General features: G+C 39.3%; 1 protein-coding gene across 1 annotated transcript; it reads right to left on the minus strand.

Annotated features, from left to right (window-relative positions):
* Nucleotides 1–257: 257 nt before the first annotated feature.
* LOC121788384 (receptor-like protein kinase BRI1-like 3) lies at nt 258–4404 on the minus strand. Its single transcript, XM_042187069.1, has 2 exons — nt 4060–4404; nt 258–3974 (listed from the first exon to the last, which is right to left on the minus strand). Exon 2 carries the CDS (start codon nt 3936–3938, stop codon nt 459–461), a length of 3480 nt encoding a protein of 1159 aa, XP_042043003.1. The 5' UTR covers nt 3939–3974; nt 4060–4404; the 3' UTR covers nt 258–458.
* Between the last annotated feature and the right edge of the window lie 9878 nt (nt 4405–14282).

Genomic DNA, 14282 nt, shown 5'->3' on the forward strand with positions numbered 1-14282 from the left:
TGGTGCTTTTTCAATAAGATTAAGCAAAATTCCTTTTTACATAATAGATAGGTTTCTAAATTTCAAATGTCCAAACAAACTGATTTTTCAGTCTAAATAGCTCTTGGCCCAATGATCTATAGTTCATTTCATCGCTATTCATTTTTTTAGTGAAAAATTATTCGACACACAACCCATTTCTAAAAAACTTCAAACTATACTATACACATAAGTTCAACTCATAACTTTGCATGAAACATATTTGTAAAATACTTTTATGGGATCACTTTTATGGACTTGCATACAACCAATGCCCTAAAATGATTGAATACTAACAAAACATTCACAGAAATACAATATGATCAATGGACAAAATTTGGCATGGGACACAAACAAAATGTACTAGTACTAAAAAAGAAGCAATGAAAGATTGAATGCAAGATGTTTGAGTTGTTGGTATATACAGTGAGTTTATAAAGCTAAGGAGATTCATGAATAACCGAATCCTTAAACGACATCTCATCTAGAGTGTCCGTCTCCGAATCCGGCTGCAGCTCCTTAAACTTAGCCATCACCTGAATCATTGTCGGCCTCCGGTTCGGCTTGTCGTCCAGGCACTCGAACGCCACCTGCAGGTAATGGTAGAGCTCCGCGTCCCCCGACAGGCTCGTCACCAGCTGCGGATCCAATATCTCGTCGCTCCTCCTCTCTTTGTGCAACTGCTTCGCCCATCCCACCAGGTTGTTGTCCTCCCCGAACTCCGCCCTGTCGATCGGCCTCTTCCCCGACAGCAGCTCCAGCAGCACCACCCCGTAGCTGTACACGTCCCCCTTCGTCGTGCACCTGAAGCTCTGGTAGTACTCGGGGGGCACGTACCCGGGTGTCCCCGCCAGCGTGCTCACGCTTAAATGCGTGTCGAGCGCGTTCACCAGCCTCGCCATCCCGAAATCCGACACCCTCGCCTCGAGCTTCTCGTCCAGCAGGACGTTGCTCGACTTCATGTCGCGGTGGATGATGTGAGGGATGCAGCTGTGGTGGAGGAACGCCAGCCCTCGGGCGGACCCCACCGCAATCTTTTTACGCGCGGCCCAGTCGAGACTAGCCCCACCGATCTTGTCCTTGTCATGAACCACAGCCTCCAAACTCCCCCATTTCATGTATTCATACACCAACAGCCTCTCCTCCCCAACCCTACAATAACCAAGCAATGGCACCAGATTCCTGTGCTTGATTTTCCCTATTGTCTCCATCTCCGCCATGAACTCTCGGTCGCCCTGCCCGGTGACATGGATCAATTTCTTGATCGCCACAACGCTCCCGTCCCTAAGCTGCGCCTTGTACACGTCCCCAAACCCGCCCGACCCAATCAAACTCTCGGAGCTGAACCCATTCGTGGCCTCAAGGAGATGTGCGAACGTCAGCTTCTTCAGGGGCTTCTCGAAAGTGGCCACATTGATGCTAAGCGGCTCGGGCACGCTGGAGAGCTTCCAGCTGCTGCTGCCAGAGGTCGGGAGGCTGTCGATGTACTTATCCCGCTTCTCGTCCTTCATCTGGTTCCGTTTCGCTCTGTACAGCGCGTAGAGAAGCAGCATAATACACGTGACCGAGGCCATGATCCCGATCACCATCCCCACGGCCATGCTCCGTCTCTTCTCCCTCGACGATGAGTGGGGGCCGTGGCCCCCGCTCGTCGATCCGCAAGGCGGCAAGGGAACCCCACAGAGGCCAGTGTTGTTCTCATATCTTGCTGCTGGAAATGTGGTAAGCTGGCCCCCAGAAGGAATCAAACCAGATAAATTGTTGTTTGAAACATCAAGATCACTGAGGAATGACAAACCACCTAATGATCCAGGGATGAATCCTTGAAGATTGTTATGAGAGAGATCAAGAACACCAGCACTCTTCAATCCTCCAAAACTAGATGGAATCTGACCACTTACAGAATTATGCCCCAAATTCAAAACCTGAAGATAAACCATGGAGCCTAAGCTTGCAGGAATTGCACCAGAGAGCTGATTGTATGACAGATCAAGGTAGATCATGCTGCCGTTGCCGGCGAATGTGTAAACCGTCATCCCGGAATAAATCCTCGTCGAAGGACACGCATGCACCATCGGAAAATTCGCCAGCCGATCAGGACGAATGCCTTCGAACTCGACTAAACCACCAGCGCCACGACATTGCGTTCCGCCTTCGTTTCGGACGAACGCGAACTGCTTCCCGGAGACGACTCCAGGGACTATGAGGCCAGTCTGGGAAGCGAGCTCCAGGGGCAGAGGCCCCCGGAGCTCGTTGCTGTTGAGATCAAGCCATATGAGGCTCCTGCAGTCACCAATTCGCTGCGGAATTGCTCCGGTGAGGGAGTTGTTCCCCAGCTGGAGGATTGCTAGGTTGACTAAGTTGCCTATTTCTTGAGGGATTTCGCCGGAGAGGCGGTTGCTTGACAATGACACCCAAATTAGATTGGTGCAGTTGACAATGGACTGTGGCAGAGCTCCGGTGATGAAATTGTTGTTGAGGATCAGAGTCTGGAGATTTCCACCGTTGATGCAAATGCCTTCCGGAATTTGACCGCTCAGATTGTTCGCCCACATCACTATATCCGATATCTCCGGCAGCGTCCAGATTTCAGGCGGTAGCGAGCCGGTTAAGTCATTGAAGCTGAGATCAATGCTTTTCAAATGTTTACACCGCCCGAGCTCCGGCGGCACTCCGCCGACGAGATAATTGTTCGCCAGCAACAGTTTCTCGAGAACGGAGTCGCCGGAGCAGAGTACAGAAGGCACATTTCCGGTGAAATTATTGGAACTGAGGTCTAAAGCCAGAAGCCGAGTGCAGTTGGTGAGCGACGGCGGCACTTCGCCGGAGATGTTGTTGAACGCCACGGATAGATACTTGAGGCTTGTGATGGAGCTCACCACAGTATCGAGAAATCCGCCCGAGAGCTGATTGCTGCTGAGTTTGAGAGTTTCGAGCTCATTACAATTGATGAAGGTTGAAGGAAGCCCTCCGGTTAACTGATTGTTAGAAAGATCTAGAACCTGCAACGACCTGCAAATTTCCCCCAATTGTAGCGGAATCTCACCAATGAAGCCGTTGTTGGCTAGAACAAGCTGCTTCAAATTCATCATCTTCGCAAGCAAGTCTCCTGGAATCCTCAGCTTGATAAAATTGTGGCTTAAATCCAGAGTTTGGAGGCCCTGGCAGTAAGGTAGGGTCGCCGGAAAACCGGTGGCGGAGAAGCTGTTGCGAGAGAGATTGAGCACAGTGAGATTCGAAATTGACCTAAAATCCAAATTGAAGAGATTGCCGGTGAAGTTATTGCTTGACAAATCAAGGATTTTCAACGACGGCGAGTTTTTGAACAACGCAGCCGGCAATTCCCCATCCAATCTGTTGCCGGAGAGATCCAAAACCTCGAGGCTTTTACTCGCCGGAAAAGAGCTCTCCAGCTTTCCAGCGAGCTTGTTGCTCGAGAAATTCAGCAGATTCAAATTTCCGCAACTGGAAAGCAACCGAGTCATTAGCCCTAGATCGGTGAATTTGTTTGCCGAGAGGTCAATCGATTCAAATCTGCATGAATCTCCGGCGACAGAGGAGAGATTTCCGTCGAATGAATTTCCAGTGAAGAGAAGCGTGGTGAGGGCGGGGAGCGGCGCGAGGTCGGAGATTCGTAGACGGCCGGTTAAGCCCGCATTGGTGAAGTCGAGGCGGTAGACTCTGCCGTCGTCGGAGCAGGAGACGCCTCTCCAATCGCAGGGGGTGGAAGACGACGGCGACCAGTTATCCAGGGAGCGTTTGGGATCAGTTTGGATTGACGAGCGCTTGAAGGATAGCAAAACGGCAGCCTCGCCGCCGCCGCCGCCATTGTTGTTTGAAGCAGCATTTAATCCAACGAGGCAGAATTCCATCAACAGAATCACGAGAAAAGCAGATGGAGATAGTCTGTTCATCGTCATATATTTATTTCTCTGGTATATTAATTGTATTCACATCTGCACAAACAGAATTGAATGGAAAAAATTGAGTAAAAATAGGTATCTATGAAAAGAAAGAAAACAAGAAAAGCCAAAATCAAACCTTTTGGTGAGCAGAGCAGAGCAGGTGTTTGTTGATTTTCCAGATAGAGAGATGATTTGAGACAAATTCTTGGCTTTTGGGTACGATGTTGAGAGTGGTCGGAAATCAGAGACAATTTGTTAGTAATAATATTGGAGTAAAAAAATAAGGAGAGACGCATTTTAGGGTCTTCATCATATCTCCACCAGATGGAATAAACAAAGAGTGTATCAAATACTATGATTTTGAAGAGGAAGAATTTTGGAGGCTTTTTGTGTTCAACTTAGGATTTGATATTCTCTCTCGCTCTCTCTGAGTGAAGAGAGGGGGAAGGGAAGGGAAGGGTTACGGGGAATCTACGTCTTCGTCACCTTGTAATTTAATTGCTGAGTGTATTTCCACTGCAACACACTCCTCTATTTCTGTCTTTTCTTTCATTTTTTTGGGTTTTATATATTTAGAGTTGAGTAAAATATCTCAAATCTGAAAATCTAATTCCAAAGCAATTGAAATTTTTATTTCCATTTTTTCAACTTTTGGTTCGGATTGAGTCCGATTTATTTTAAATTTAGGAGTTCGGATATATTAAAATCTGAACTAAGTTAGGGTTTTTGGTTTAGAATTTTGGGATTTTTGAATTTTTGGTAATTTTTACTTTTTGGATTTGATTAGTTTTATATAAAACTTGTGATTATTGGATTAGTTCAGATTGAACACAATCAATAAGAAATTCGAATGCTCACCTCTAATTACATCGCTCTCTAGTGATTTTTGGATTAGTTCAGATCGGATTTTAGTGAACGGCTTAAAATGGAGAAAACAAATATATTTGTTGTAGATAATATAATAATAATAATAATAATAATAATCTCTTTCACATTTTCATTGTATCATAAATAAACAAGGGAGAGGGACAGCTGTTGTTCACTCTGCTATTAATTCCATTTTCAGATTATGGTAAAAAGTTGAATTATTAAGTTTTAAGTATTCAGTTTTGAAATAATCCTCTCAATTCATTTATCATTACCACATACATACAATGGATTTTAATTCAGTTATTATCAGGCACATGCAATGATACAATCGATTCAGATTGGAGTCATTGGCCTATAGATTGAGTGAATTGAAGTAATAAATAGTACTCCATGTTTTATTCATAAAAGAATCAATTGAGTTTGCATAAATGTAGGACTGATGATAATAATAATAGTAATAATAATATTATTATTATTATTTGGTCTGATAATAATAATAATTATTATTATTATTATTTGAGTTTATGCAAACTATTTGGTCTACTGATGAACCTATTTTTCTGGCATTGTGCAGTGTAGGACTAATAATAATAATAATAATAATAATAATAATAATAATAATAATAATAATAATAATAATAATAATAATAATAATAATATGGATACGTTAGTATTAACTAATTATATTATCACAAAATTACAAAATCTTATCTTCAAGCGCATAAAGTTGGTAAAACAAAACGTATAATTTAAGTCCATGAATAAGTCGATAAGTCAAACTTTAATTCATAATTATCTAGAAAATTAACACATCATTTCAAATTTCTTAGTATTAAACATTTTAGATTGAAAAGGGGGGGTCAATATAAGCATGCCTGCGTGATCTTTGGAGAAGAATTTAAGCAAGATCCTATACATTATATAGCAAATAATCCATCAAATTTGAGAAAAATTAAAAGGGAAATTAATTAAAAATTCAAAGTGGTCGCTGGAGTAATAAATCTCGAGTCTGCCACCACTGTAAACACACTATAATTAAATAAAAGTTTTGGGAATTCTACAGTTTTTTCTCCACATAATATTATAAATTTATAATACTACGTGACATTAGGCACGGGCGCGGACTTAGGGTTTGATGTTGTAAATAATTAAATATTTATAATTTAATTTTCTCTCTCTTCTCTCTCTACATATGCATAAATATTTCTTTGTATGTATATGTATATAAAAAAATAGATGTTTGAAGGTGTAGTTGAGATGGGGCACATTTTGTCTGTATTCTTTCCACAGCACACCGCACGAGTGAATCGTATTCTTTACACCTTTCACTTTTAATAGATTCTCATCAAAAACAGAAATAGTGATTTTTGGTTAGATGGAAACAAAAAAATGTAGTAATTGTATTTGTGTATAAGAAAAAGAAAAATAAAATGTCAGTTTCTGCATTGTTGGTGAGATGGACTTATCAGTTTGTAATTAGAAATTTATTTTTATAATAAATAGAGAGTATTTTAAAGAAGAAAAAGGAGAAGCGGAATCCACGCAATGAAAACTTGCTGATTTTTGCACCGTTCTTTATTTTATTTTGTAGGAGTATTTTTTTTCCTTTAAGAAAAGCGACCCACTATTTCAATCAACAAGAAAAAGGAAATTGCAAATGGGCCCCTCGTTCTATTTTCAAACTCCTCAAAAAAAGACAAGAATTGATTGCATTGCTTGATTTTAGATACTACTCAAATCTTATGAATAAAAAAACTGTAGTACTAGAATGTCCTCTTCTCATATTAATCAATATAAATAACTTATCTTTATGTGATACCATGGTGTTATAAAAAAGAATATTATCATATACTATAATATACTCCATGAAGGCATTCATATTAACGCATATGGCACATATATACCTGTACGTATATATAAATGTATTATCATATTAAATCATATAAATAATTTATCTTTGTATGATATTTTGTTGTTATAAAAACAATATTATCATAATATAAATGTATTATCGTGTTAAAGCATATTGCATATACCCAGAGGTATATATATATATATATATATATATATATATATATATATATATATATATATATATATATATATATGAGTAGTAGTTTTTAGGGAATAAAAAGTTATACAGTAGTATATAGTTATACATTATTGTCATACTGATTACTTTTTATAGATTATTGACATTTTAAACAGTAAACATGATATGTATGTACACCTTTTCTAACTAAAAAATACATATAAGAAATGAAGATATAATTCAGCCAATTACTCATGAAATCTTACCTACTTATTGGTCGGCTAGAACAACTACTATTATGTCCATTTATTCCACTTGATTATATTTCAATGCTTCTGATTGTGCTACATCTTCTGATTATATTTCAAATGAATGCAAACAAAAATAGTTGCTATTTAGGTAGAATTGTCATTATCAATAGTTGCCCTTATGAATTTTGACAAAGATTTCCAATTAACTAAATCGCTCCAACTTTTTTCATGTAGTGATTAACTTATTTTATGATTATTTGCAATCAAATAACGACACTCCTAATTTCTTTTCAGTGGTAAGAGGCATGCAAATAACAGTGGGGAGGTAGGATTTAATTAGATATAGTATTAATTAAGATATTTGATTAGTCATAAAATAATCCAAAAATGGCCGTCGCCCCACAAAACCTGGTTTCGCAATATGAGGAAAGTGGGCCCACAAAACACGAGTGGAAGTGGGCCCATATGTGTTTGACCTTGCTATTACGTGTCCATACACATTTGCATTAAAATTTATTTGCCGTGACTTGAAATGGACAGCTGTTTATTTTTGGATAGCGTTTGAATCACGATGAAGAAAAGTGATCGTTTAAATGGACTTGTGTTAGAATTTTGTTAGCGTATATATATATAGTGAAAATTAAACTAATCTCTAAGAGCATCTACGATGGTTTTGGACAAACAATAATTCAGTCATAGCCTAATCATAAACTCCTCATGCCACATCAGCAGCCCTAAAAACTTCTCCTGCCATATCATCAGGACAAGCAACTGGATAAGCAATAGCTCAGCTATAGCCTAGCCACAATAAACAAAATTATAAAAACAAATAATTAACAATCACACAAAATACGGAATTAAATGTACGATACAGATACGGGAAACTCAATAATAATATTAAAATTTTAAAAAGTACATTAATTAAAAAAAGTACAATAATTAAAAAAATTACATAAATCTAAAAAAAATCTAACGACGTGCAGTCCTATGCGCCCACAACTCTTCAATTAAAATAAGTGGTGCGAATGAAAATGACGTGCAAATTGTTGGATATGTTAGTGTAATTGGATTAACTTGATTGATCAATATTATCATAATGAGACATCAAATAAGTTGGAAGTGTGGAGTGTACACTTATTTGAATCCGTTATGATTAGACAGGGGTTCGGGGGCAGCGCCCCCGAGTAGCGGGGTCCAAGGGGCAACACCCCTGGCTGGGGTCCAGCTGAAGGAATAATTTGCAATAATTTGAAAACGAAGAGACGCGACTCTTCGTCTTCAGCCTCTTCTTATGATCGATTTCTGGTTCAAAGTTGAGATCGAAATATAGACATACAGATCGCATATATATATTGTTTCGAAAAGTTAAAAAAAATTGAGCTGGCCGATCGCTCGCCGATCGGGAGCCTGCAATGGTTCGGCGAGCGGACCGACCAGCGCCGGAAATCGACTAGCCGGTCCGCTAGCCGCCATTGTGGATGCTCTAATAAAAATTGAGATAAAAAGTATGATCAAATTAATATTAATTGAGATAAAAAAAAGGTATATTATTGTTTGGCAAATAAGATTAAACATAAGATAAAAGGTTGAGATTTTCGCTAGGAATTATTGCAACTAATCTATAAGATGATATTTTTGACCTTATAAAATCATAATATGTTTATCTTATTTCTGTTAACGGAGTATTATAATAAGTTTTAATTGATAAATTCTAAATTAAATAATCCATGCAGTAAAAACAACTATTTCATTTAGTTTAGCGCACAAAAATAGTTCACTTTTATTTATTAGGGTCAATAGAGCTTTTCGGGCAATGGTCGATAGCTCTAGCCACCAACCGTTGCCTCTTTATATTGCTGGATTTCAAAGACACCGGTTTCGATCGCTAAGAAATTAGGGCTTCGATTTTGCTTCAGTGAGAGATTAATTTGATGTGGGTTTGTTTGTATTGCGTAATTACACTTGAGATAGTCTCAAGTATGTTTTTGAGGTTGTGTATTTTGTTGTCCTTTGACTATTTGACTTTGTTGTGTTTCTAAATACCACTTTACTATCTTATTAAACTAAATTACTTTTTTTTATTTATTATTCGATTATATAGTCTCACAGTTATATTTCTATAAGCAATTATCATATTAAACTGAATTATTAATTAAGTACTTTATTTATTTATTATTCTATTATACCGTCTCAGAGTTATATTCTAATCTATAAACATTAAATTATAGTCTTAAATCTTTATTGATTTTTTATTTATTCTCGTATTGTTACATTATCATCTATAGTAGAGTAGCATACTTTAAAGTATAGTAATATTGTACTTATAGTGAGTGTTTGGTTTGCAAGATTTTATAATGAGATTAAATATGTAATGTGTTTGGTTCATGATGGGATTCAATCACACAGCTCAATTCTAGATGAATAATCATGCAATAATTAATCATAGTTAGCCCTTATAATCTCACAATCAATCCTAGATTATATTTTAAACTATTTTATCTAGAAAACCAAACACCACTATAAAGGATTGCGTTTGGTGGCCAAACTTTGGTCGGACAAATTGCTTCTAAGTGATAAGAGAGTATCTGTTAAGGGTGCACTCCCTTAACAAGATTCCGGCGACGACGAGCGGTCGACGACGGAAGGATAAAGGTGGACGTCACGGGCTTTCCCGGGATCAGCTCCAAGAACAATAGGAAATTGAAATAAAAGCATGAAAATAAAATAGAAGGATAATTGATATTTCTTGATTGAATAAAATGAATAACAATGTCAACAAGATAAAAGATATGAAAAAGATATGCACTCTCTAAATATCGAACTAAATAATGCAACTTAATAATAATGCAAGATATGAAAGATATATCAATAATAAATGTATCAACTCCCCTGCGGTTAAAGTCCACCTTGTCCTCAAGGTGGGAACCACGACACAACGAAGAGCGACACGAACATAAGCTTTGGCGAGCTCTCCCCTCCTGGATCAAACGCACACCAAATAAATATGCATCTTCCTTCATCATATCCCTCCAAAATCACCAATGGAGGACCGTGTTGGATACGAGTCATGGCAGACTTCAAAGCAATATTGTGGTCATGATATTCCAAGGCTACAACGGGGAGCATGTCAACGCGTTCAAGAATACTCAAACAATGTGTGTCAATGCGCGGAGGGATCAACCGTGCATCAGCGTCGAGCGATGTTGATTGATGTTTCATACTTGCAACATCACCGACATGCAAATCCACATAGAGAACGGTAATTTTCGTCAAACCTTTTGGAATGACATGCAACTTCATCTCCAACAAATGCACCTAGTTCAGCACTTCCTTTCTGAACCAATTCTTCAGATTCTAATCCAAGCTCATCCGTAAACAACCTTCTCCTATCTTCTATTCCTACTTCAAGCTCATGCTTTGTTATCTCTGATGCAGCCTTGTGCTCATCAACATGGACTTGAATCTCCGTTCTCTCTTCACATTCATGCATATTTGTTTCTAACTCCTTTATTGAGCTCGGAACTGCAGCTTGTTGAGGCAGATCAGAGGCCAATGGTGGCGCTGTCACTGGCAGTGGTGGCAGCTCAAAAGGCGGTGCTAGACTTGGCTGTCGTGGCGGGCAATCTGATCGCGATAGTGGTGGCGGCTGCTGCTGGTTTGCAGCGATGGTTGTTGTTAGTAGTGGTTCCCAACAATAAGTCTGTTGAGCCTGGGGCTGATCGTATAGCTGAAATCCGAGCTGTTGTTGCTGGATAGGCCGAGGATCCCAGCAAGTGGGTTGTCTGAGCGCGGTGTGGTGTGGCTGCTGAGGCGGCTGATAAGGCTGATCATATGGTGAGTATCCCTGCTGCGTGCACAACCTTGGCGGGTCCCAACAAGAGGGCGGTGGTGGCGAGTACAAATCTGGCCCATAGGTTGCTGATACGCAGTTTCCTGGATCAGCCATGGCGGGTCCCAGGAAGTGGGCTGACGGGCTTGGTAGGGATGGTGTTGTGGGTGGAGTCGCCCATCCTGTGGATATGGATATGATGACTGTTGATCTAACTCTCTGATCGGATGGCGCGGGGGTTGATATACGGGCTGCTCAAGTTCGTCCATCGCGTCCAATCTCATGTTTAATCTATTGCAGAAAGTCGTCATCCGGTCACATAGGGAAACGATATCCTCGGTGGTGTAACGAGCCATGAGTACGACAATGAAAGCACCAATTGTTAAGGGTGCACTCCCTTAACAAGATTCCGGCGACGACGAGCGGTCGACGACGGAAGGATAAAGGTGGACGTCACGGGCTTTCCCCGGGATCAGCTCCAAGAACAATACGAAATTGAAATAAAAGCATGAAAATAAAATAGAAGGATAATTGATATTTCTTGATTGAATAAAATAAATAACAATGTCAGCAAGATAAAAGATATGAAAAAGATATGCAATCCCTAAATTATTTAACTAAATAATGCAACTAAATAATTAAATATTAAACGTATCAGTATTATATACGACTCTTATCCATGAATGTACAAAGCATTGAATATAGCAAGGATTCGAAATACAACAAACAATACATCACTAATTAATTGAATTACCAAGTCTCTGGTATTTCCTAACACCATACTCACATGACCCAAATATACTAACGACGATTTTCTCTCCCGTGACTGAAACAAAATGGAATATGATAATTGGAATTATTTCGTGTGACATTGTTGCTTGGGTTTCGTCATTCACTCTGTCATTTAGTGTATTATAGAAGAATCTCCTTTTTTTATTCTAATTGAAAATAATCAATTTTTTTATGCAAAAGTACAAAACACATGCACGTAAAAAATATTAGAATGTGCAAGTGTTTTTTGTGTATATGATCGAGACATTAGATTAATATAGTCAATTAAAATTTAGTACAATAATGTATAAAAGTAGCCATTTTCATAGCTTAATAAAGTGGGAATTTAATATTCCATATTTCAGCCTTGATACCTCAGAACAACTAATGAATAATGAATTAAAATCTTGGAAAATCATTTTTCTAATTATAAAAAATTCAATCAAACGGGTCTCATTCTCAAAGATTTAAAATTCATTCCATTCCCCTTCCTCATAAAAGAACATGTTTGGAGAAGTGGATGCTTATGTGTTGAAAATAGATATTTACATAAAATAAATAGGTGGGAAGGGAATTGTGTTTATAATGTTTAATTACTCAAATCTTGGGGTAAATCTTTCTTCGTTTGGACCTACCAACTAAATCGTGATTTTGGGACCCTCGTCCTTTAATTTTTCTAAACTTTTGACAATTGCTACCGACCGAATTATTACCTAAACTAATGAAAAATATATCATCAGTGATTTGACTAGTTATTTTGTCCAACTTACTTTGATTCATCTTAGAATTTGGGGAAAAGGAAACTCGAGATTAATTGGATGAGAATTCACCGTAGCACCAAAAGTTGATTCATTCACTTCCTCATTTAATTAATTTTGCCCTTATAATATAGAGTACCATGACTAAAAATTGCTACACACACACGCACTATTAAATATAATTATATATCGAAATATTAATTATTTCCAATCAAATAATAGTAGTAGTGTCACCTCAATTGAGTTAAAGGTCTTTTTATTCCCTTGGGTATAACATGAAATTATGAAAGTAGAGGTACCATCAAAATTATTTGTTTAATATTGGAGCGGGTCTAATTATGGCAAATTACTGTTTATGTGTGGATGCAAAAAGAAAAAAAAGGAAAGATTATATTGCTGATGTGAATTAAACTTTATATCAAAGTTATCTCGTGTAAACATGATTAACCTTCCTTTGCAATAGGCCATAGGCCATAACTTCCACTTTGAAAATTCATATTAAGATAAGTATTATTGAATATTTGGACCTTTACTAACGACTTTTACTGCTACCAAATCTAAATCTTTACCGTCCAATTTTTTCCATAAAGTTTCTCCAAAACCCATCACTTGTTCAAATTCTAATCATTGGTTTACGAGACATCGATGACAGCTTAACTAAACCCTAGAAAATTAAACTAGGCGATTTGAATTTTTGAAAGTAATCGTAGTATGATTATATGATATGATGTGGATGTTAATTATATTCAACCAAAGAATGATGGTCACACACATATGTGTGGAAACAATCAATTAATCACCCATTAATCGATGCACATTTTCCCTTCAATCAAAATGTAAATTTTAGTATTCACAGTTCCCCATGGTTATAATACGAGTACACATTTAGTGACATAAGAGCATCAGCACTGACGGACGTCAATGCGGAATTCCCACAGACGTGTGGGAATTTCGTGGCAGACGTCCTCTATTGTGCGTGGCATACACGGATACGGAATTCCGTCGGGGAATTCCGTGCGGACGTCCGCCATTGCGTTGACTCGCACGGACGTCCGCCGGAATTCCCGTATATTGCATTAAATGGTTTTTTTTCGGTTCCTATATATACATCCCGTTGAACTTCATTTCATTCGCACCACTTGTATTAACGAGTATCTCTCTCTAAAAATACCTTTCTTTCGAAGAACAATGGAGCACCACGATAGCGATTCCCTCGCCTCAAGCGAGTCACCGGCGCCGCATTTTCCCATCGGCGGGAGTACGCCGATGTCCACTGCAATGTCTCAAATGTCAGGGATGATGCCACAATCTCAAATGCCACCGGGTATGATGCCCCAATACTACAACATGTACCCGCAGTGGTATGGGATGATGCCCCAGATGCCCGGGGCGAGTACCGGAATGATGCTCCAGATGCCGGGGATGATGCCCTAGATGCCGGGAATGATGCCCCAGATGTCGGGGATGATGATGCCCAGGATGATGCAGGGATCACCTGCTGCTACGGGGGGAGTAGGCAGGGGGTCCCCCAATCGCCGGTGGACAACGTCTATCGGCCCTATATGGACCTAATGTCGACGGACAACCCGACGAGTTCTCCTCTCGAGACTCAGTTCACTGGCAATGACACGTTCTCGCTCGAGGAGTTGGGGCTTTCTCCGATCCGGGATTCTCCCACTGACGCATCACCGGCGACAGTGATGAGAGGGAGGACCGGGAGAGGGAGGGGCAGGGGACGGAGCGTCCCGGTGTACGGTGGTGAGGTGGAGGCCACTGAGGTGGGGGAGGGATCCAGTGAGAATAGGAGGACCGTTTGGATCATGGACGAGTGCGTCGCGCTGGCGAAGG

Source organism: Salvia splendens, unplaced genomic scaffold (genome assembly GCF_004379255.2).
Source record: "Salvia splendens isolate huo1 unplaced genomic scaffold, SspV2 ctg1028, whole genome shotgun sequence".
Lineage (NCBI taxonomy): Eukaryota > Viridiplantae > Streptophyta > Magnoliopsida > Lamiales > Lamiaceae > Salvia > Salvia splendens.

Excerpts from the sequence above, each read along its gene's own strand:
- LOC121788384 (XM_042187069.1), bottom strand. The coding sequence starts at position 3,938 with ATGACGATGAACAGACTATCTCCATCTGCTTTTCTCGTGATTCTGTTG.